Source organism: Protopterus annectens, chromosome 9.part0 (genome assembly GCF_019279795.1).
Source record: "Protopterus annectens isolate FY-2018-M chromosome 9.part0, PAN1.0, whole genome shotgun sequence".
In the NCBI taxonomy this organism is placed as follows: Eukaryota; Metazoa; Chordata; order Ceratodontiformes; family Protopteridae; genus Protopterus; species Protopterus annectens.
In genome coordinates, this window is record NC_056743.1 from 898,514,057 (window position 1) to 898,538,823 (window position 24,767).

A 24,767-nucleotide genomic window follows, 5' to 3' on the forward strand; every position below is an offset into this window, starting at 1 on the left:
CGACTTTGAGGCCTGTGCTAGACCTTTTCTTTCTCGCTCCTTTTGTCAATGTCCCAAAATTCAAAATGTTATCCCTTCAGAAGCCATTTTCTCTTGTCCCTTTACTATCTTACTGGTAAGCCTAGGCTAAGGATGATCCTCACCAAATTCCCATTGGCAAACATTTCCGACACTTCTTAAGATTTTCTGCAGCTGGCTAACATCATCTGTTCTCTGTCTTGCCCTTTAGACTGTCAGCTGCTCCAAGGGCATTTACAAAGTGTCTGGCTTCAGTAACTGCTCGCTGCAGACCTTAAGGCATGGACATTTTTCCAAATTTGGAAAAATGTCTTATAAATCTAGACTCTTTTTTCCAGTTGTCAAAAGTCCTTAGTAAGGGTCCAATATTGCCTACTCAGTTTGGGGTTTTGAGTAAAGATGAAAATCTTTCACCCCTTCATACAGTACACCTTTTCTCGGAAGTCAGAATTTAAATCGGAATATTTTTTTTTTTTTTATCGGAAGTTAGATTTACCTCTGGGAAGAGCCTTTTTTTTCCAAAAAGATTAGAGATGTTCCATCAGTTCTTCACAATTTTTTTGTTAATCAAAATCAGATATCTTCTAGGGAATACTCCCAATGAAAGACGTTATTTATTGTCTTTTGTTTACAAGTATGGTCTGACTGGGGAGAAAAGCTGCATTAGATTTACAAAAAATTAGAAAAATTACAAAGAAAAAAAGAATCCGTTTCTTAACAGCAAACATGAGGTTTTAAAATCATCCAAGGGGTAACAGAATCAAGGCAGGAGTTAGTACAATTTGATTTCTGTAGGAGTGTTCGACAATAAACAGGTTGCATTTTCATATACAGCAATATACAAATTTCATTTTCAAAGAAGCGATGAGCATTATGCAGTTATAAATATAGATAGGACTTATTTACATTTACAGGATAAGGCAGGAGAGCTGTAAAGTCAGGGACTGGTGACAAGGACAGTGAGAGTGAGTAAGTCAGGGTGTGAACAAGAACAGAGCCAGGAGTTGTCTGGTGCTGTTTCAGGTTGTGCATAATGATAGATGCACAGCTATCCTGTTTTGGTGGGAGAGACGGAGAGTACAGTTTTGTACCTACCATAAATGTAGATGTTCGAGTGTCTTCACTGCTGCAGTCATTACACTTGGGTTATCCTGCCGTCAGGCGGTCCCGCAGTCGGCCAGAGTTCCAAAGTCTTGGTCCGGCGTCGGTTGCTGTCGCTTCCTCCCTGATGTCAGTGCGCCAGGGGTATATAAGATGCAGCCAACGCCATTTTCTTCAGTTTTTCTTGCCCCAGATGTCAGGTGCCCCCAAATAGGTAGGCAATACATATTGCTAATAAAACATACATAAAAAGTAAAACCAAAAACTGCAGTTACCAGCAAATACACCACATAGGTAGTATAGGGTAGAAAAGTGTAGATAAGTCCCAGCTAAGAAAGAGGGGATGGAGGGAGGGTAACCTGGACTGCAGCAGTGAAGACACCCGAACATCTACATTTACGGTAGGTACAAAACTGTACTATGTTCATCGTATTTCACTGCTGCAGTCATTACACTTGGGTTGAATCCCAAAGCTGAGTTTGGGTTGCTGGTTCTATATAGGATTTGGGGTGGCTATAAGGCCCTGCAGCACAGCAGTGGCAAACCCAGTTCTGATTTTAGAATAAAGAGGCAAGTGATAATGTTTGGTAAAGGTGTGCAATGAACTCCAAGTTGCAGCTTCCAAGATATCTTTGGTAGGTACTCCTCTAAGGTAGGCCGTAGAAGTGGCTTGTTGCCCTGGTGGAATGTGGCCTAATGTTGCTAGGTACAGTTTTCCCATGCTGTGTGTAGCAGAAACATACACAGTGTCCTATCCACTCTGAAATGGTCTGCTTTGAAATAGCCTTTCCCTGTGATCATGCAGCATATGCTACAAACAATTGCTCAGTTTTCCTGAAAGCTTTTGTTTTGTCCAAGTAGAAAAGTAACTGCCTGTGTATGTCCAATGAATGCAGAAGTCTCTCCCCTTTATTCTGGGGATTTGGATAAAAAGTTGGCAAGTGAATAGTTTGGTTAAGAGCCACACTGGATACCACCTTTGGCATAAATGAAGGGTTTGTTCTTAAAGAAACCCTGTCTTTGTGAAAAATGATGAAAGGCTCCACTGCCATTAGTGCCTGTAACTCAGACTCTTCGTGCTGAGGTTATTGCCAGAAGCAGAGCAGTTTTCCATGACACATATTTTAGTTCTGCTGAATTGGCAGGCTCAAAAGGAGGTAGAGTAAGCTTTTCCAAGACAAAATTGAGGTCCCAAGTTGGTGTTGCTGCTCTTCGGGGAGGTCTTATGTTTTTAGCCCCTCTGAGGTACTGTTTTAGCAATGGATGAGAGAAAATAGGAGGATCTGTGTTGTAATGAGCAAAGATGGCAGAGGCGTGGATCTTAATGTATGAAAAGGATAGGCCTTTGTCCAGCATCTCAGTTAAGTATTGTAATATCTGAGGAATATTTGGAACAAGAGGGTCAAGGTTTTGAGCCTGGTTCCAGGCACAGAATCTCTTCCACTTTTCTGAATAGGATTTCCTGGTGCTAGGCCTCCTGGCCTCCAAAATGACATCCATAACAGCTTTAGAGAGAGGTGTTGTCTGCCTGACTAAGGAATCTGCCATGCAGCCAGGTTTAAGGTTTTGAGCTGGCTGTGCAGGATCTGACTGTTTTGTTGCGTCAGAAGATGAGGAATTTGAGGTAAAATCCATGGTGGGCCTTGCGCTAAGTTTTTTAAGATTGTGTACCAGTGCTGGAGTGGCCAGTCTGGGGCAATCAGGATCATTTGTGGCTTTTCTTCTCTGGCTTTTAGGAGTACCTTTGAAAGGAGAGGCAGTGGTGGGAAGGCATAAACTTTTAGGCTTTTCCAGCTGAACGAGAGCGCATCCACTTTCCATGCTTGTGTGTGGTAAGTCCTTGTGCAGAATTTCTGTAGTTGGCAATTCATTGGGGAGGCAAAAAGATCTATGTCTGGGCACCCCCATTCTTTTGTTATCATGCTGAATACTTGTGGATTTAATTTCCACTCGTGAGGATCCATGATGTTTCTGCTTAAGTTGTCTGCCAGATTATTTTTCTTTCCTGGCAGGAACTGTGCTTGCAGATAAACTTGATAGGTTAGAGCTGTGTCCCACAAGGTCATGGCTTGTCTGCAGCGGGGATAAGAATGAGTGTCCCCTTGCTTGTTTATGTACCACATAACTGTGGTGTTGTCTGTTTTTATTAATAGTTGTCCTGGATGCAGAAGGTCCTTGAAAGCTGTTAGGGCATTTTGTACAGCTAGCATCTCTTTTTGATTGATGTGAAGATGCATTTGGTCTGCGGCCCACTTGCCCTGAATACATTTTTCTGCCATGTGTGCTCCCCAGGCGTAATCCGAAGCATCTGTTGTTAGTGTCTGCCTGGCAGTGGGTAGAGTGAAAGGCTGTCCCTTGTTGTGGTGACATGCCTGTGCCCACCATCGAAACTCCCATTGTAGGCAGGGAATAAGTGGTATTACTGTTTCCAAACTGTGACAGTGTTGAGTCCAAACACTTTTTAGGTACCATTGTAATTTCCTCATATGCAATCTGGCATATGGTATTAGAAGTATGAAGGACGCCATGAACCCCAAGGCCTGCAGAATTTTTCTTGCCGGGAGTTGGGTTTTTGTTGCCATCAATTGAAAGTACTGAGTCAGTTGTCCTTGCTTGTCTGGCGTGAGATAAGCCATCTGGGCCGTTGTATTTAAGCTGGCACCCAGGAATATTATCTCTTGTGAGGGCACTAGTTTTGACTTCTTTTCGTTTACTGTGTACCCTAGGCAAATTAGCAATCTTTTTACAAACGCCAGATGTTTTAGAAGGATGTCCTTGTTCTCTGCTTGAATAAGGCAGTCGTCCAAGTAGGGATAGATTTGAATTCCTTTTTGTCTGCAAAATGCAATTACTGGTGCCAGGCATTTTGATTTTGTGAAGACCCTGGGCACAGCAGATAAGCCAAAGGGCAGTGCAGAGAATTGGTAATGCATTGAGCCAGCTATGAATCTGAGGTATCTTCTGCAATTTTGTCTGACAGGGACATGCAGGTATGCCTCTTTGAGGTCCAAGGTAACAAGCCAAGTCTTCTTGCCCAGCATGGGAAGAAGCTGCTGTAGCGTCAGCATTTGGAATTTCGGAACATCCAGATAGGTATTTAGAGTAGAAAGGTCCAGTATAGGTCTCCAGGCTTTGTCCTTTCTGGGGACCAGGAAAAGTCTTGAGTAAAATCCTTGCCCCTGTTGTGGCACTCTTTGAATAGCTCTCATGTCCATGAGGGCTGTAATTTGTTTTTGTGCCTCTGCCCATTGATTTTGTGGCAGGTCTGGCATTCCTTTTGGCCTTGGTAGAGTGTGAAAGTGGAAACTGCATCCTTGAGACACAATATTCAGAACCCATTTGTCTTGGGTGATTACATGCCAATTTTGTGAAAAAAGTGCTAGTTTTCCCCCTAATGGAGCTGCCAAAAGGTAAGTGCTTGGCATTTGAAGGGGGGAAGTCATTGGGACGGTTTCCTATAAGGTTGTGACTTGTCTTCCCCTCCTTTTGGGGTTGAAGCACCCCACTGTCGTGGTCTGTAAGAGCCTTGGGGCTCAGATCTGCCTCTTGGGCGTCTGTATCTGCCTCTTTGTGGTCTGTCTGACACTGGAAAGGACCAATTTTTTGAAGGCCAATTTCTGCTAAATTGAGGCGGCTGTATCTGTAAGAAATCCTTCACTGTTTGCATAGATTTTGCCTTATCCCCCATTTTATTTAATACCGCTTCTGCCTTAACACCAAATAAAATATCCTGCTGTAAAGGAGCATCCAATAATTTTGCCTTAACATGATCAGGTAAACCTTGTTCTTTAAACCAAGCATACCTTCGAATCACAGATCCTGTAACTGCTGCTCAACAGGAAGCCTCTAATGAATCAAAACCACATTGCAAAGTATGTTTTCCCACTTGTTCAGCAGCATGCAATAAATCCTGCATTTCCTTGTAGTCAGGATGTTCTGAGCTTGTAAGCATTTTCTGTTTTAACAGAGACATTAAATATTGTTGGTATTTAAGCATGTGAAACTGGCAATTTAAAGCCCTTACTGCTAAAGTTGCAGAAGTGTAAACTTTCTTCCCCCATCTGTCTAATGCTCTAGAATCCCTGTCAGAGGGAACTGGATGTTTAGCCGTGAAAGCCTTTACCCCTTTGGGACCCTGGGAAATAGTTTCTGGGTCAGCAACAGGGTTTTTATAAAGAAATTTGTGAGAGTCAGGGACTCTGTAGTATCTGTCTGGCTTGACTGGAGCAGGGGGCAAATAATCAGGAAATAAACTGGATTCAGAGAACACGTCATCCACAATATCTAACACTGGCAGAATAGCAAGGGGTCTGTGCTGAGGCAATAAAAGAAAGTCTCTGAGCCTTTTCTTGGATTCTGAATAATCCTGGCCCTCCCAGTGGAAATGCTCCCTCATGGTATGTAAAGTTTCCCCAAAAGAGTAATCCTCAGGAGGAGAGGATGAAGGGATTGATTCTTCAGCATCAGAGTCCTCATAGGGGGGTAAGGAGTATCCCTGCTCTGAAGAGGAAACAGAAGAAATGGAAACCTGGTCAGAGGAATCATATTCTTTATCCTGCCTAGGCCTTTTATCAGGAGGGGGATGGGAACCCCTGATCAGAGTAATTAGGTCTTCAGCCATTTTGAGCATCTGTTTTTTAGGCATGGAGACCTGTCCAGGTGAATGCTGTACTTGCTTCTTTGTCTTTACCAGAGTTTAGACTTGGTTGTTGTTTTGATGGTAAGCTGTGAAGGTCTGAAAACACCCTCAGAAGCTGATGCCTGCTCAGCGGCTCCGGACCCATCTGAGGGGTTAGTTTCCATAGGCCCAATACCTTGAGGTTTCCAGAGGCCTAGACATCTCCACATGGGAGTTGGAGGCGGCCTGTGGCTCTGAGGTAGTGGGTGTCAGGGGCTGTGAAAGCGCCTCACTGAGAACCGGCGACTGGCCTAGAAGAGGCTTCATTGTCAGTTTTGGACCTCGGATGCCTGTCCTTATCCTTGTCTTTGCGTTTTTTGTGTATTCCGGTCGTCGGTTGTTCTGACGGCATGGTATAATTGAACCTTCGGCCAAAGTAATGGCGAGCAAAGTCAAACCGATGTTTAATAGTGCGCTTGTTAAATCTAGCACAAAATCGGCAACTAGTGACGTCGTGGTCTGGGCCTAGGCATGGAATACAGTAAGAATGAAAATCCTTATGAGGTATTTGTTTCCCACAAGAAATACAATTATTAACTTTTACTGACATTGGTCTGAGGCAATAAAAAGTTTCCCCAATGGGGTACTTAGCTTTATTGAAGACTTCAGTTCTGAAATTCGAATTCAAAATCTCAAGAGTCGGCCGACCGGCACTTGCGAACTGCTTTTGCTTAGGGCATCGCGCGGCAAGAAAGACTGAAGAAAATGGCATCGGCTGCATCTTGTATACCCCTGGTGCACTGACATCAGGGAAGAAGCGACAGCAACCGACGCCAGACCAAGACTTTGGAACTCTGGCCGACTGCGGGACCGCCTGACGGCAGGCTAACCCAAGTGTAATGACTGCAGCAGTGAAACACGATGAACATTTTCACTCTCTGGTGACACAGGATAAGTATAGAGAGTCTGTAGCTGTATTACAAGATTTGGACACAATAGCAGTCTCTGATTACCTGAGCAAATGTAACGTGGTGGGGAGTAGTGCTTGAGAATGTTTTGTATAGAAGAGCATGTGTGTGGTTTGTGTATTATTTTGTGGGGAATTTGAAGCCGAGTGAATGTAAGGTGGTTAGGTAGTTCTAACCAGTTGAGCTTCTTTAGGGTTAAGCAGTTGTTTGTACTGTAGGATGCATTAGCTGCAAACTTCATAGGTTCATAGGTTGGTACTAGGCTATCAGCCCTAGGGCCTATACAAGCCTAGCCATAACAATTCCCTGGCTATTTCTTCCCACATTATTTACTTCCTGGACCCCTGTCTAGCAGGGCGACTGACGTGATCCCTGGGGTGAATTTCCTTTCTCCCATCCAATCGTCAAGGTTCCTCTTGAAGAGGTCCAAAGAGGCACTCTGCTTGACATGTATGGGAAATCTATTCCAGAGTCTGGGAGTCTCTGGGTCAGGAACCTATCCCTCCAGCATGTTTTGTTTATTGTGATGACAAGGTTTAGATCCCTGGAGCGTGTAGCTCTGAGGGATTGGGATTTCTTTAAGTGTAGCATGTCCAACAGCTCTGGGTTTGACATGGCCTTGTATGTTAAGCAGAGATCGCCTCTGAGTAGACGATATGCGACAGAGTATAGCTGGAGTTTTTTAAGGCGGTCAGCGTAGGGCATCTGCTTTAGGCCTGTGATTCTTTTAGTGAGGTATTTCTGAGGCCTTTCCAGTTGTTGCAGATGTCTTGAGAGGTACATACCAAATGGGGCGTTGTATTCTATAATGGGTCTAACTTGTCTGTTTTGTTAAAGCGGCCTTTAATTTATTTAGTAGGATGCCTTAAATGCTGGTTAACATGGATGATACAGAGAGAAGGAAGGGGAGAAGGCAGGATGATGCTAAGGATTTTCTTGAGAAGTCTGTGAGGTAGGGCTTGTTTCTGTTGAGGCCAGTTTTTGATATAGTTCTCTTGATGGCCTGGGTGATACGCAGGTCAAAATTTAGGTTACTGTACTTTGACTCCTGGTAGTTAGGTATTTGTAATAGTTTCTATGGTGGTGTTCGTTGAAGTAATATTAAAGGGTGCACAGGTTGTTGAAAGAAACCAGAGTGCGAAAAGCATTACTTTTGGACTTTTTTTTGGCATTTAGAACATGCTGATGAGCCTTTAGCCATAATTCTAGGGAAGTGAAGGAGTCTTGAGTCATTTATTGAAGTCATAGAAGGGTTGAGACCGAGCAGATGATGGTGGCATCATCAGCATATTGTACTAAGATGGCAGGGTTCCTATGTGCAGGTTGTTTGTGAAAATATTGAAAAGTATTGAGCCTTGAACTGACCCTTGTAGCACACCAATGGCAAAAGAGAGGAAGGGGGATAAATCCCGATTCCATTTTACAGTCTGTTGTCTGTTGGACAGAGACCTGCAGAATCAAGAGAGAGTTGAATGAGATACTGACAGGGAAGACAGTTCACTGACTAGGAGCTGGTGGGATACAGTGCAAATGGTTTTGACAGACCAGGAACAGGAAGATATTAGGTTACCATTGTTTCTGTAGGTATTTAAGGTTTCTGAAAAAAACTAAGCAGAGCTGTAGTTGTACTGCAGTATGTTTGAAAGATGTGTGTGGGGGACAATAATTTGTTGTTTATGAGATGGGTTGGGCGTGTATGCATCTTTCTAAGATTTTTGACACAGGGGACAGAATTGCAATGTGGTAGTAGCTGGAGAAGTCTGTGGCTGATCCACCTTTGTGAAGTAGTATAACGTGTGATTTTTCCAGTTTCTGTGACAGATCTATTTATGAGCATTGACATATGGCATGCCAGGACACTGGCAACTAACTTAAGGTATTTGGGTGGGAGTTTGTCAGCAGAGAGTGCGGTGGTTTTCAGTTTTTGAAGGTAATTTTTGATAGCTGAGGTAGTTACTTGGTGGAAAGAACAGAGAGACACGTTATGAGTACTGTTGGTGGGAAGAGAGAGATGGGAAGGGGGATTAGATTCTAGTAGAAAGGGGACAAAGTGAATTAAGTGTGTTGAACTGGGTAGCTATGGAGTCTGTGCCATTGCTTCTAGTAGGAGATGGAGTAGTGGTTGGAACTGGGTGTAATAGGGTTTTTACGGTTGTCCAGAACTGCTTGGGATTGTGGTGATATTTGCCTTGAAGTGAGCGAAACAATGCAATTTTGTCTAGTTTGACCTATTATTAACATCGATTTCTAAGTTGCCTAAAGATGTGTCCCTTTTGTTGCATTGTGTCCTTATACCGTGTCTTCCAGGATTTGTCTCTATTTAGCATGAGCTGTTTGTTTTCTTTGGTGAGCCATGCAGCAGGATTACTTTTGGTTCTTATTCTTATGGATGCTAACTTACTTAGTATGTTACGGAAATGGAAAACAGCATCTTCTAGTGGCAGACTATTCCAGTTATACTGGGGACAGACAGCTTACAAAAGTGTCTTGTTAAAACAGGAGTCTCTATGTACTTGTTTTAACACTATGTTTGGGGGTGAGGTAAGATTGTCTTGTAATAAATGTGGGGAGTTGGTCACCGATGTCTGGGAGACAGCCAAAGGAGTTTATGTTTGAGGGTGGAATGGTTAAGGATCCAGTCTAGTAGTGAGTCCCTGTTGCTGTGTTTGTTGATTCTAGTGGGTGAGGCGATTACTTGAGTGAAACTGAACAGGTTAATAGAGGGTAGGGGAGTCGGTGTTTTCAAGTAAACCTTCTATATTCACATCCCCAAGTTGTTGCGTCTTTCGGCTTATCCCGGTTAGGGGTCGCCACAGCGGAACTCCAGTCCGCTAATGTTTGGTAGTGGATTTTTACATGCCGAGTTACCAGCACTGATGCACAACCTTCAACGAAGGCACGCTCATTCACACATGCCTCCACACAGAAGACGCTCTAGCTGAGAATCGAACGGGACAACGTCTTGCGGTGAGGCGACAACGCTACCACAGTACCACTACCACGGGACCTATATTCACACCCCCAAGTATAAGAGTTTCTTTATTTACATAGTGGAAAACCATTGAAGGAGGTCTTAAGAGAATGTGAATATTGTTGCCTGGGGAACATATAAGGCAGCAATGCAAACAGTTTTGTATTTGCTTAGGTGTAGGGGAGTAATAGATATTTTTGTGATAAGATAGTTAGGTGACTAAGTGGGTATCCAGTGATATTTAGTGTGCTTTTAAAAAGTACTCCCATCCCTCCATCTTCTGTGTGTACACCATTTCATGCTATATTGTATCCTGGCAAAAGATTTCTTCATTTTTAGTGTTTGGTTTTAGCCAAGATATAATGATGATTAGAATGTCTGGGCTGTGTGCTGCAATGCATGTTCAGAATTCTGGAATATGGTTGTACATGCTTCTGAGGTTTATGTACATTAATAGGCTATGGTTAACACTAGTGGGTTGTGTGGTGGTAATGGTGGGAGCTGATGGCTTAGATTGGGTTCAGCTGGTTGGAAGGGATGGTGCAAGGTTTGGATGGATGTCTCCACTGAGTGGGAGAGCGGAAGTGTTGTGTGAAAAGTTGTCCTATTTTTACGTTTACCTCTTAGTCTGATACTGATGTACCAGTCTGCTCATTCTCATTGATGTAACTGTGGGCCTGAGTTCCTAACGGGTAGAGACTGTGTGCACTTTTGTACTTGCTGGGTGGGTGTTTGCTGACAGATGGGGAAAACAGAGTGATGGGAGGAGGGGTGGTAGGATGTAGCAATGGTGAGTATGCTTAGTATACTTGTGAGAGTAGACTGCAGGAGTAGCATAACATAAATAAGTCAGGGGAAGACAGAGTTGGCTGGGTGAAAGTCGGACACTATTTTTGATGGAGTAGATTGGGAGAAGCGAGTTAGGTGGACCTGTGATGAGTTTGCAAGTTAATGACTTTGGCCAGTTTGATACCTCAGTGAATTTGGTTGGTTGTTTTGCTGTAAGGGGTTAGGGATAGAACGGTTCAAGTTTAGATGAAGTGGGAGTGACTGGTAATAGGGGCTATGGTAGGGGAGTAGAGTGAGCCCAAGAGTAGCAAGGGTGAAAGGAGTGGGCTTAGAAGGTGGTACAGCTGCCGTGGGTGACAAAAAAATATCTGTAAGTCTGAAAGTTATTCAGTAACACGCAATAAAATTGTAATGAAGTACTTGGCTAAAAGAAGAGATTTAAGTGAATTATGAGTATGTGAACTACAAAGGGATATGTGAGATAGGCAGTAGATTGAGGTATTTAGAAAAAAAAAGTTTGGAAAAAAGAGAAAAAAAAAGTCTTAACTACTTTTCAACCTAACCACATTTAACATTCATATTAGAAGTTGTCTGTCATTAGTGAAAACTTTAGGGCATGGAAAAAGAAAGATAAAAAGCCTCACAGAACTACTTATACAGGCAGACAGGGACAGTCACAAAAGCAATAGCTGGAAAGCACAATTAAAGTGCAGGCTGCCAGCAAGAGCAGGGTATACTGAATAAAAGACCAGTCTGTACATGTCTGCAGGGCTGGATGCTGTATTTTTTTCTGCTTTAGAATAATTAGAGGGAAGGGGATTGGAAAGATTAAGGTGCAGTGGAAGCTACTTTTGATTCTAGGTTTAAGCAGCCATATTGCACAACACTAAGTAATGGCCAAGCAGAGAAGAAACATTAAACTTGGTACCATTTTCAACAGAGTATGTCTAGGACAACAGAATGAACAAGTAAATTCCCATTTCACTGAATAAAAGACAAGGCCATACGTGTTTGCAGGGCTGGTTGCTGTATTTAGTCTGCTGTAGTATTTGGGGTGGTGGTGCAATCCAGGACTATAAAGGAGGAGAGACAAGTCTGTATGCATTTGCAGGGGTGGATGCTTTACTGATTCTGTTGTAGTCTTTGGGGTGGGGAGATGTAGTCCACGACCATACTGAATGAAAGACCAGTCTTGTACACGTTTTCAGGGCTGGATGCTGTATTTACTCAGTTACAGTCTGAGGTGGGGGAGAGCAGTACATGACTACCTGGTTAGTGAAAGTGGCTGAGAGTGGACAGTTGTTGGCAGCTAACTCTTCAAAAACTCTCTAAAAATATCTTTCATTTAGACAAAGTATCAGAAAAAAAACTCTTCTTGAAGGAAACCTGAAACCACACTTTCCTTAAATTCTTTAGAGTGAGAAAAAAAACAGCCCTGAAGGGCAACCTTCTTCAAACACAGTCTTCTGATTGAAAATCTGTGTCAGAAAGGGAAGGCAGTCTTTCTTATGGGAGAGTAAACATGTACAGTAAAAGCAGAAACAGACACACAAAAAAACACTGGGAAAAGACTGACCTACTGCAGGCATACTTTCCCCGGTGTTCAGGCTACTTATCAGGGCAATGTGGGATTCTAACAAGTCCCTTCCCCAAGACTAATGTGAGTGGTTCTCCCTTGCCCAGGAAGGGCTGTATATGTGAGTTATGCCATTTACCACACTATTTATGTACTGCAGTACAGTTTGGTTGCATGACTGCAGCACTGGGGAATAAAATATTCATTTTTAGAGACTGGAGGACAAGGAACACTACTAATAGTTCCAATTGGTTTACGAGACAAATGCCCTTTCCTAAAACCTCCACATTCCTGGCATAAGTCAGGAGCCAGAATGAATTTCCAACCTACCACCAACGTTTTTGTAAAGAAATTTGATGGCATGAATGCAGAAGAGCCAGCTCTATGGTGGGATCAGTGGCAATAATACCTCTCAAATGTCCACATTTCTGCAGAACGTCCAGATTTACGCCTCGTATTTTTGGTATGTTCCTCATAAAATTTTGGTTTTCTGGCAAATCATTGGTAAATCACTGAGGATGGAAGCCAGAAAAGAGTAACAGGCATTTGCGTTGCAGGCTTCATACCCTTTAGAAAATTAATGCTAATGAAAAGCCTGTTATTCTATGGACTAAGTTTCTTAGACGAATATTTAAAAGTTTCTCTATTTTTGGGTCTTTGCCCCCCAGTATATTTATGGCTTTGCCCAGATTTCTTGCTCTAACAGATCGAGAGGTATGGTGGGAATCACAGACTACTACTGCCTATGATGGCATCAGTACAAAAAGTAGGTGCAAGTGCGCATGATGGCCTTGCTACAGAGACACCTTCTTGTCCAATGCAACATCCTCACTTGGAGGCATGTGAATGCAACTGTAAAGACAGTGGCTGACATGAGATCCATGAACTACAGCAAAGTCCATGCCTAAACCCTCCTATACGACCTCCCCTCCAAAACCAGTGCCACATTAGCTAGGCACTTAGCAAATACCTGAAGAAGTGCATAGCCCAAAATGTAACAGTCTGTGCTAAAAGTGAAAACCACTTTGAGTGAAAATCTTATGTGAACACCAGGAAATTATTTCCCTGTCTATTCGCTTCTTCCTGTCTCTTCTGATTATTACAGCTGTCATGCAGTGTTTCTCTAATGCCTACTGATTATGCCCTTTATAGTACAGTTCTTTGTTCTTGGTCCCACCACAAACTTTTCAAAGCTGACATTTCACTCACGACCCCCTTTCCCTTTCTCTTTCCCTATACTCTGTTCTCAATCCTTCATAAGGTCAATAATTCAGAATGCAGGCCTTAAACATTTGTTAAGCTTCATCCCATTACTTTACTTTTCTTGCCAGGGTTATCTGCTCCCAATATCTTGGTTCCTTAGCTGGTTTCCTACAGTTACTTCCAAGAACCTCTGCTTGTTTTCTGTGTCTTTACTTACAGATATCCCTGAAGGTCAGGATCTTGTTTTCGCCAATTCTCACTTGAGTTATTTTTAAAATGTTTTCAACCACTTTATATGTGCAACAGTCTGTATAACTGCTGATTTTCTCCTTAATGGCATGAGTCCAAAACACCACCCTCTCCATCGCAAACACGCACCCCCTCCCTGATTTAACACCATTATTTTACAAATATATCTATAGTCTTCTTCTGTTGTTATACAACTCTCAAATGGGTAGCCTTGAAATATTTCAAAGTATAATCCTTGTTCTAATGTTCAACTATTCTAATATCCCTGCCCTCAACAATGTGAACAATCGAACAATTCTGACAGAAAAACAACTAACAGTGATTTCAACCAGATACTCTCTTGTGACTGAATATCTTCCATACTTCTCTGTTTTTACCTCATCTATGACACCTTCTCCTTAACAATATTATTAGTCTTTTTTTTTTTTATTGCAGTTAGGATTTTACGGGCAGGGTTGGGTTTGAGAATTAGGGTTTAACTATTATAAAACCACGCCAAAGACCCAAACAACCCAACCCAAACCAAACAAATCACAACCCAACAAAAACTGGAACTGGAAAAAGCCAACAAAGAATTGTAAAAAGTGAAACAAACGTTTTAATCCACAGTAAAACACAGTATTTTTCAAAAGATACACAATGAGCAAAAATGAGTTCACCAAGCCTCAAAGCACGAATGCACTCCAGCAATTCTTATAAACTCGTCACTGGTCATTCTCATGAGATACTGACAGCAGGTATAAAGGCGAAGGTCCAAGCATGCCTCATTGTCACATGGCTGTTGTGGTTTACTGTGTGTGGATTATAATATTTAAAACCTGGTCACTCTAAGAGGTTCTTTTTCTTTCACTTCCAGTTCCAGTTTTTGGTTTAACTGTTATAGTTTTAGGGTCAGAGAATTAGGGTTAGGGTTTAACTTTATGGAGTTTTAAGGTAGCAAGAGGTTCCACTACAAAAAATATAACAAGTTTGAAGACTATTTCTAATTTCACCATGTAAGTGTAGCTCATTTTTTTCTCTGAAAAATAACTCGCATGAATGAGTTATGACTATCTGAAAACAGTAAGCATCACCTTACATTGTTCATGAGGAAGAAAGAAACCTGGAACAGAGGGCCTAGGGATATCTGCACAAGATAAGAAACCTACACAGGTATTAGAGATATTGCAGAAACTTTATGAAAATCTTTATGAAGTAGAAGAATGTGGAAGCCAAAAAAGAACACAAATGGAAACATTTATGGAAGACTTAATCAAGCCAAACTTAGACTAAGATGAGGCTCAATAACTAATAGTTAAGACAGGAGGAGATCGGATAAAAATAGTGATAGGGGTTGGCATAAATGTTAAGGTGTTTACCTCACAGACACAAGGTACAAGGTTTGATTCCTAGGACGCATGGCTAGGCTTAAAAAGACCTCCTAGGGTTATTATTAGCCTAGTAATCACCTATGACACTGTAAGTACACTGAAAATCAATCCAAAGTGCAACAAATACTGTCAGACAGGAATGCAGATTGTGAGGAGAGGCTCTTGAAGTTGTGCCTTCAAGCAAAAACTGTAATGGAAGAACTGTCACAAAAGATTACCATTGTCTACTTTAAACAGTCCTGTTAAATACTGTACAATGGGCAGATTACTGAAGCAGGCAGACAGACAAGAGTTAGAAGACATATCAGGAAATGAAAAGCAGCATTTAACATATGATCTGAATACAAGTATTACTCAGATGTAAACAGCATGCTACCATACACACTATATAATACATGTACGTGTAAGCGACTGCTCATCACACACACACACACACACACACACACACACACACACACACACACACACACACGTAAAAAACGAAAAACCTACAACCTCTAAAATCAAGCAAAATAAAACTATTTAAAGCAAAGAACACAGTACATACTGCCTGACTCAGCAAATAAAGCATTTTTGAAAGTGGTTATGTGCAATTCTGTGTGTGAGCTTTTTTTTCTTTTTTCTCTCTCACAGATGCCAAGAACTTCATGAACCTTGGCATCTGTATCGAGAACACATAACGGGTTATGAACCTTGGCATCTGTATCGAGAACACATAACGGGTTATGAACCTTGGCATTTGTATCGAGAACACATAACGGGTTATGAACCTTGGCATCTGTATCGAGAACACATAACAGGTTATGATTGGCAAAACCTGATCATAAGCCTTTGTTGTGCATGGAGTCATAATTTCTGCATGTACTACTTGCTACAAAAAAAAAAACATTGAAGTATTTTATTGGCTTTGAAAGCCATAAAGCATTTAGCAAGTGCTGCTGCATGGACAGCAGTTAAGGAAATGGTCAGGGACAGTTTCTAAATACTGCCCTATCAGTCACAGACTGACATCTGTAAATGTCGGCAGATGTATGATGAAGGATATTCAGGGACAGCTGAGAATGACGGAACATTCCTTTCCTGATACCAGACTGTAGCAGCACTAAGCTCTGATATAGTCGGGTCTCACGATACAATAGCTCATAACCAGGATATTATTTAAGTGTGTGTGTGTGTGTGTAATCATGGCAGTCCGTGCGCTACATGTGTATTAATTAAAAAGGTGGAGTCAGAGATGCTGTAAACAACATTAATGTTAATGGACTAGCTACACTGATTTGTATATGATGCTGTAAATATTTATTCTACAGAGTTCAGTTTTAGTGAAGACCAGAAGGGTCCCTTTTTAAAGGCTCTTCAAGCAATATCTCTTTCTTCTGCGAGTTACCCAACAGTATAGTTTTTCGTATAATCACAGTACTATCTCAATGTCCTATATTTTTGGGAGCAAGACGTGACCACTAAATGCTTCTTGAAATTGCAATCTCATGTTAAGACATCAAAAAATACGAAATTCACAATTCCTTAGTACCTATATTTGAGTCATTTCAAAATCCTTACCTCCTGCAAAGGCACGCTACAAAAGTAGGCCTTGCAGGGAAAGCTATACTTTGAAAATTATCCCAAAATGGTATGGCACTTAAACCCAAATGTTAACAGCTGTCTGCTTTATGTTATTTTTTACTTGAATATTTTAATATATTTTCAACAGATTACAAACAGTTTAAACAAAAAAAGAAAGAAAAAGAAAAATATGGTATTACGCTGTCTGCTTTTCTAAAGAAATTTTATTTTAGTCTCTGGAATGGTTTTCTGCTGTATGTAAATCACTACATAAAGTGTTTCATTTTTTTCACTTTCTGGGTGCTTTTTTCTCAACAATAAATTACAGCTCAAACATGTAGAGCATAACTGGACACAAAATTTGATGTAAAGAAAAGCTGCTTGGAGAGAACAATGACCACATTTAAGTTGATATATACCATGTAGAGAGAGGATGCTGCTGAGAGAAGACATTCTGTTGCAGGTGAGGTATGTGGTGGCGTCAAAAGAGCAGAATATTTACTGAAAAATTACATCACATCACAAAAGCAACCAACGTAGCCAACTGTACAAACACTTGAACCTTCTGCTTTTTGTGCGATCAGGTGAGTGTGGAAAGTAGACTGAAGAAAAAGTCTTTACAAAAATACTTTCAGTTTACCTACCCACATCTAGGGTCCAGTGCAATGGCTCGTGGGTGTTCAATGTCTCCCGCAAGCAGAGTAGTCCTCATTGTGCCATCAAGCTTGGCAACCTCTATTTGGTCCAGGTTACTCTCAACCCAATAAATATTGCCAGCAATCCAGTCCACAGCCAACCCTTCGGGAGTAGCCAATCCATGCTGAATGATGACATCAAAATTGGTCAAGGCTGAGAAAAACAGAGAAAATCTTGTTAGCACCCTTAGTCTGCTTTGTCACCAGAAAACACAATTTTATAATGTGAACTACTATTAGCTCAAAGTTAGCTGTTCCCTACTGCTGCATTTGCCCAAGGAAAGAAAACAGCAGAGCAACTGACCAAGTGCAATTGCAGTACCACCTCTAATTCAGACTCAAATATTAAAAAATAAATCTTCATTCCCCCTTCCTTCAGAAACACCTGCTTTTTTCCTCCATCCACAGACACAAAGTCCAATGGCTTACTATATAAACAGAACTTGATAGTGCATATGGCCAGACATCAATGGGGGATCTTTATAAATAACCAACTTATCAACTTAAATAACTAAAATTATGGTTCTTGCAAAAGTGTTAAAAATAAACACTTATGGGACATACAGCTCAATAACTAAGTAAACTGTAGTAAATAACTGCTAGATAAATACTCCCCATATCACAGCTGGCATCTGAGAGGACCATCCACAGTGGGGAACTGCAATATAACCTCATTCTCTTTCTGCACATTTCTTATATTCTGCAGCTCTTGAGGTTGGGGCATGCATTCCTCCTATTATTAATGCAATTCTCAATACAAAAGGCATTCTCAGTAATCACAAGGCACAGCAAGTACTTACACACTTGTTACCACACCTCTCAACTGTCCAGATTTTCACAGAATTCCTACATATTTTGCTCATATTTTTGGTCTGATTCTCATAAAATGTAAGCTTTTCTGGCAAAGCATTGAGGACTAAAGTCACTAAATAATGAGTCATTTGAGTTTCAGACTTAATGTCCTTTAGAAAATGCATGTTAGCACATAAACTTTTATTCTAACAACTTTCTAAGTTTATAAGAACAATATTTAAAATTTGTCCCTATTTTTGGGCCCTTGCCCCACCCCCATTTTTTTTCTTTTGTTTTGGTTTTGCCCAGATTTTTTGTGATATGAGGCTGAGAGCTATGCTTGTTACATCAAACTACTTAAGGGACTCGGATAGGCAAAAGTTAGCTAGTTTCCAAAGTAAGATCAACTTTGCAAGTAGGCAGATGCTAGAAAAGCCTAACAAAATGGCACAATAGACTTCAGTCCTGAAGAACCAAAATCTCAGTCTATGCATCCGAGTTGCGAGAATGTGTTCTACTAGACAAGACATGGAAGATCAAATGGGAACAGTAGCAGAGATGTTTTTGGCCAGAGGATATCCGGCTGTTATGGTGGAAGATGTTACTGAATATGTGACCAGATAAGGAGATTTGAAAAGACATTGGGATGTGAACCTCAAGAGAATGAAGGTGGAAAGTTGATAAAACAGGGTAGGGGGTAAGATATGAGAACACACTAGTAAATGTGGTAGATGTAAGTATTGTCAATACATCAATATCAATAAGATTACAAAATTGTGAGCATATATAAAATCAACAAAGTAGATACAAAGAATGCATTAAGTAAGTGAACAACAGTTTTAGTATTGAATGAGGAGTGTATTGTGTGTGTTGTGTGTGAACATGATGTATTTAGTATGTTAATTGTTTTTTTTGCGCAAAGTTTTGTTAACACCTAGCACTAGCTAATTGCACCAATTCCTGAAAGAAGTCTGCTTAGTGGTGATGAAAGCGCCACTGTTGCTTTACTTACTGGCTGTAATAAACCTGTGTGTACTTGGATCGAGGTGTTTTTGGATTTACTACAGACATCTGTGTTTGGTAATTTTCGGTTCCGTTCCTCGCTCGCTAGATGATGTGGTGGGCCTGGCCTGTTTTTATTTGGTATTGTACCGTTTTTACTTATCCAGTAAAATCTCAGAGAGAGACTAGTTAATGAGATCACGGTTCAAGCAGCAGGGTTTGATAAAGGTACGAGTCAGTAAACAAGGAGCTGTGGTACAAAGGAACACAATGCAAATGATATTAAAACAGTGTCATCAGCAATCTCTTTTGATAGGGTTTGTGTAACTACAGCCAGGCTGTTTTTACCCAAGGCAAAAAAAAGATGAAAGACTGAAGTTGTGCATCTTCTTCATTAGAAAAAAAGAAATGACAAAATATATCAATTGAGTACAACATGGGTATATATCTTTAAATATGCTGCTGAAAAGCAAAAGAAAGTGAATGTCACACAGTACACTTCTTTCTAGAAAGAGTCAAGTAAAGATCCCAGAAAGTACAGTTGTGCAAGACCTTACCATAATAACAGATGTCCTGTATTCTTTGCTCTTGGGATATAATGCCAAGGATAGCCTAATACCTGCTCAGTATACCAGAGCTATTACATTTTCCAGGTATTGTATTGTCAGACGTACATCCTATGTGCAAGGAGTAAGGTACATATGTCACGTACGGACAACTAATTCTCAGAAATGAAGTGCCCAAGGAGAATCGGAGAAACCCCATACAAAGCAACAGTATGCACATCCAGAAAGGGAATAAGGAGTAGATGAGGCTTTAAGAGGGACCTCCTCGACCAGAAGGGCAACAGAAAATAATGGGGACCAGGAGAGTGGGACACAATACTGCAACAATGAGAAGGAGGACGTCTACTGCTCTTGTAAGACCTAACCTAACTGTACCACCTCCTTCCTCATCACTGCTGCAGTATTCTTTACTCTTGGGAAAGTATAAAAGATATGGGAGGAGGAAGGCAGAGAACAGCCCACCACCAACCCATGAAGGATGGCCCTGGCAAAACCCACCTTGGCCCTGGAAATGACATCCACTTGTAATGTTTGGAAAAAGTGTCAACAGAAGACCAAGTAGCAGCTACCAAGATGGATCTAGTATCTAGACCCATGAAAAAAGTACAGGTCTTGCATAACCTTGCCCTTAACCTGAAGAATAGTCAAGACATATCTAGTCTTGTGGGTCTGATAATTAAGGGCCATAAAAGCTAAAGTAGTAGCAGTATCCGTTTTTTCCCCATACTTCTCCATAGCATGCCCGATCTTGTCAGAAAGTAAAAGCTTGGAAGAGGAAAGCAGCTTGGATGGCTTATCAGTGGGCATGGAAACAACAGCAGGATCAGACTAAGGACTTTTATACAAATATGTATGATCCCCAGGAACTTTACAAAATCTTTCTGGCTTCTAACGGGGTGGAGGTTGAGTGTCAACACCCGAGAAGCTGTTGTAAATGCATCATAAAGGGCAGCTAAGACAGGAGAGATTGCACAGGGTCTGGGTGAGTCCATTTGCAAGAGTTCATATATCTTTTGAATCTCAGAAACCTGGGAACAGTAGCATATCCCCAAAGGATAATTCTTCAAAAGGATATTCAGGAGACAAAATCTCCTTCATCAGAGTCCAGGGCCAGAGCAGAGAGTAACTGGGATGATTAAGACAAATTCTTCACCAGAATCCAACTCTTCATCATAATAATCAGAATCCCTAGGCCTCTTAGAAGGTATGGAAGACCAGGGAGCACAGGCAGGGAGAGACAACCCTTATGGGGGTTTCAGAGCCATAAGGACTTTAAACAGCCCCTAAGCAAAGTCCTGCCACTCTTTGTGAAGCTCTTCAGCCACAGAAGCCTCGTGTTTTTTTTTTCTTTTGTTTCTTCTTAAGGGAACATCTACTTTGAAACATCTAACCGGTTCAGACCCCTGCCACGATTTGATGAGGGTACCAGGCACCTCACATCCTTAAATAAAAATTTGGGGAATTCCCCTAGGCCCTTCAGATATTATCAGCTATAGATCCCCCTCTACATCTGTACCAGACCTATGCACAGCCTCGTCTGACATACAAGTAGACAGCTTTGTGTCTGCCACTAACTGGGTTGAAGCAGATGGAAATATGTCAGCACAGGATGGTCCTCAGGTTCTTCATCCAACCCAAGGCAGGCGTCTGGTGGAGGGATGGGCAGCAGCAGACATAGTACACATTTTTTACTTTTTTTAGCATTTTTCTGAAGTGGGGGGGGGGGTGAACTTTGGGTCAAGCAGATTCAGCCATAGTACCTTGAGTGAAAAGCGTCAGACACTGGTTTTCCACATAAATTGAAAAGGAAAATACACGGCTGTTGACTGTCTTACGGACAAATGCCCAACTAACATACAGAGAAGGGTTGTATGTAGCACCTGAACAATGTGGCACTTCTCGTGACTGTCTTTATGGGGAACCTGCCTATTACACTCATCTTCCACTTCTGGGCAACATGAAAGCAAACTACCAGGAAGAAAAAAAATAAAGGATGGAACACCAACAGGGCACTTATCTGTAGAAGGCTCAGTAAATGAACCAGCTCAGTGAATGGTGTACAGACCAAACCCGGTCATACCATTCAGACTGGATGCAAAGTTGTTCTGTGAATTAGGCATCCATACATCACACATGGACCTTACTCCTTGCACATTGGACATACGTCTGACTTACGATGCCTGGAAGGTGTAAAGGCTTGGGTATACTCACCAGATGTTAGGCTATCCTTGTGGAGTTTCTTCCTTAAGCTACTAGCATTGAGCAGCAACTCCTTTACATTTCTTTGGGTTTTATTTGCTATGTCAGTAGGTTTGTCAATTTTGCATTGTCTGAAAAAGACTCTAAGGGAGTGGACAACATTTTAGCCAACATTTGGAGGCCTAGAGGAGACAGGTGCAGATCATCCTTTGCAAAGCAACATGGTTTGCTAACCATGTTCTCTCATGTTGACAAATACTGAATCACCCTGAAAACACAGCAAGATAATTATTGAGTCGATCATCTTTTCCTCCTCCTGTGGTACCATCCCTAGTAAATGTAGAATGCTGCTCAATGTAAGGCACATACCTGCTTGAGAGATGTGTTCATACAGAACAAAAATATCTCTCTTTGTATAGTCCAGGGAAGTATGTCTCAATTTATTAACCCCCACACAGAATATGACAGAATCATACTGGTACCTTTGGTGTGGTGACTTGAGTGCATGTGTAACTTGGCAGATACTGGTTCCAGATAAGCAACTAACTGCTATCTTCTCCTTCATTAGTCTGGTGAGTGGGGTCTCTGTGTGTTGTACAATGTAGTTCCCTATGGAAAAGAGTCCTGGGTAATCTGTTGGCTTGCCTTATGGGCTTTGGTCTTGGGGCTCCACTGGTTTTAGGGATGTGTTTGGTGTTGCTTTTTGGGAGTGCTTTAGAGATTGCCAAGGATAGGCATTGCAGTTTACAGGCTTAGGAGGTATTTGAGATTCGGCAAGATTGCTTTTTAGTGTCTCAGCATAGATTGGTCTGTGTATGTGGTGGACACTATTTTGGTGGATGTGGTGTGTGTGTTCTTGACAACCTTTGTGTGAGAGATTTTGTACGTACATCTCTCGCATGCTGTACTTATTTTTTTAAGGATCAAATAGTTGTCTATAAGCATGAAACAACTGCTACATTGTTTCAGGATGCCCACATCTACCAAAGTGGCTATGGAGACATTTGAAAATTGAATATCCATGTTGCCTGGACCTTTATTTGGGTCAACTACTGTACGTCGAGGAGTGAGTTATACAGTGGCTCTTTGGGTGGTCTCTGAGGTTTGGTACTAAATTAGGCTAGATTGTGCTAAGCTTTGAAAGTAGTACTGTTTAATAAGCAGGAGACAATTTGTACTAAGGGAGGTTTACTCAAGTGCAATACTGGTTTGCTGATGGGGACTTAGTATTTTGGATATATGGAAAACAATGGGGAGGGAAGTACTTAAATAGATTACAAAACAGACAAGTGATGAAAGAGGGGAACGACTTCGGAAGTCAGATTACTATAAAGGGCCGAAGACAGAGAAACAGCCTTATAAAACCTCAACAAGTGAAGGGCTGGAGGGTGGAGAAAATACAAACTAGAGATCTAGTCTACAGTTAGAATTTCAGAAACTTTTAGCTTAATGTCTTTGTGGGGGGGGGGGGGTCAGGCAGATGCAAAGAACAGGGGAAAAAACAGTGTCAAAGTAAAACAGGGAGGCAATGGAATGCAACTTTAAGCATGTATATATTATTCGTAGCTATAAAAAGTACTGAGGCACAAATTCTGGAGAAGAATTCACAATACTGCCAGTATTGCAATCCTACCACAGACAAAGGCACCAGACTTTACATAAATCAAGAAGTAATGCTGCAATAAATGACTAAATGAGGTAATTCTACTTTTGGAAACAGAAGTGCAGTATAACATATAAATAATGCTAAAATCTTGCAATAATGCACAGTCTTCACACAACTACAAGACTAAGGTCCCAGAACAAACAAAGTAGTGCATTCGAATATTTTTTTTTGGCTAAACCATGAACAAAAAGTAGAGAAGTACAAAAAGAATTGCCACACAGGTCACTATAAGTGCAACTTGAAATATGCAAGCAGACAATTTTTTTCCCTCTTGATGAAGAGCTCGGCCTTCACACCCTTCAGAGTACTGAACAAAAGGCAATGGCTCTGAGACTGTAGTGATGACATGCATTTGGAAACCTGGGTCAGTGAGTGGCTATGAAGTAAAACAAGTACCAAGTACTATGTGGATTAATTAACAGCTAATGAGTGAGACAGGGATGGTGAATATACGGAACACAGGCAAAGTAGCTGCAGCTGAACACCATCCTGTGCTATAAGCAGCAATCATAATTATGGCTGGGGATAGGTGGAAAGTTGATGCCATTAGAGACTAAATCTTAAGGTGTCAAAGTTTATCTGTACATAATTAAAGTGACAAGGAATAAATGGGGTAGGGGAAGTGGGGCTTGCTAATATTCAGGTAATGATTACTTTAGGGTGAGGAATGATGCCATTGGCACTGAAAATGGACTAGAATGACTAAGATGCAGAATGGGATAACAGGAATCAGAGTACTTAATCACAGGACCAATGGAGTGGTTTAAGGTGGAAACGCATCATGGTTAGGCTAGTAGCAGGAGGGGAAGGCAACAAGGATGGCCTCATTGAATATCCAAGTGATAAGATACTGTACATTACACTATATTAAAAAAATCAGCAGCAGATGTAGTAGCAATAGTTGAAATGCATTTGGGTAGGGAAGAACATAAATTAGACAGGGATACAGTGTGTTAGTGAAACAGCTTCCGATGGGAAGAAAAGAAGGGAGTGCCGTTGTTACCTAGGAAAAAATATATCAGTAGAAGTGGAAGAGGAGATAAAGGATGGGAAGGGCTGGAAAGAAGGGGTCGATCACGGGCAAGAACATGACCTTAGTGTGAATTTACATTCCACTGAAACCACATATTATAAAAATGAGAAACTTGTTGATGCAGACCTGTGGCAAGGCAGGAAGGGCTGAGTGTGGGTATGGGGGATTGGAAGTGTGTATTAAAGGAAGATGGAACTATGTATTAAAGGAAGATGAGGTAAGTGAGGCTCCCAGAAAACAAAGATTAAGAAAGAAGAATAGATTTTTATCTTATTATGTAACAGCAACAAGCTGGACGGACTGTTAGAAAGTTGGGAGAAAGTCAGGGACATACAGATTACTCAGCCTAACACAGTGTGTGGCTGAGAATAAATAAGATATTTATTAA

General features: G+C 41.3%; 1 protein-coding gene across 1 annotated transcript in view; it reads right to left on the reverse strand.

Moving 5' to 3' along the window:
• LRP1 (LDL receptor related protein 1) overlaps positions 1-24,767 on the reverse strand; it is a 2,772,300-nt gene that overhangs the window by 1,412,346 nt on the left and 1,335,187 nt on the right. The window contains exon 25 of the mRNA XM_044083629.1: positions 17,071-17,275. Within this exon, the coding sequence (XP_043939564.1) occupies positions 17,071-17,275 (205 nt within the window). The remainder of the gene's footprint in view (positions 1-17,070; positions 17,276-24,767) is intronic.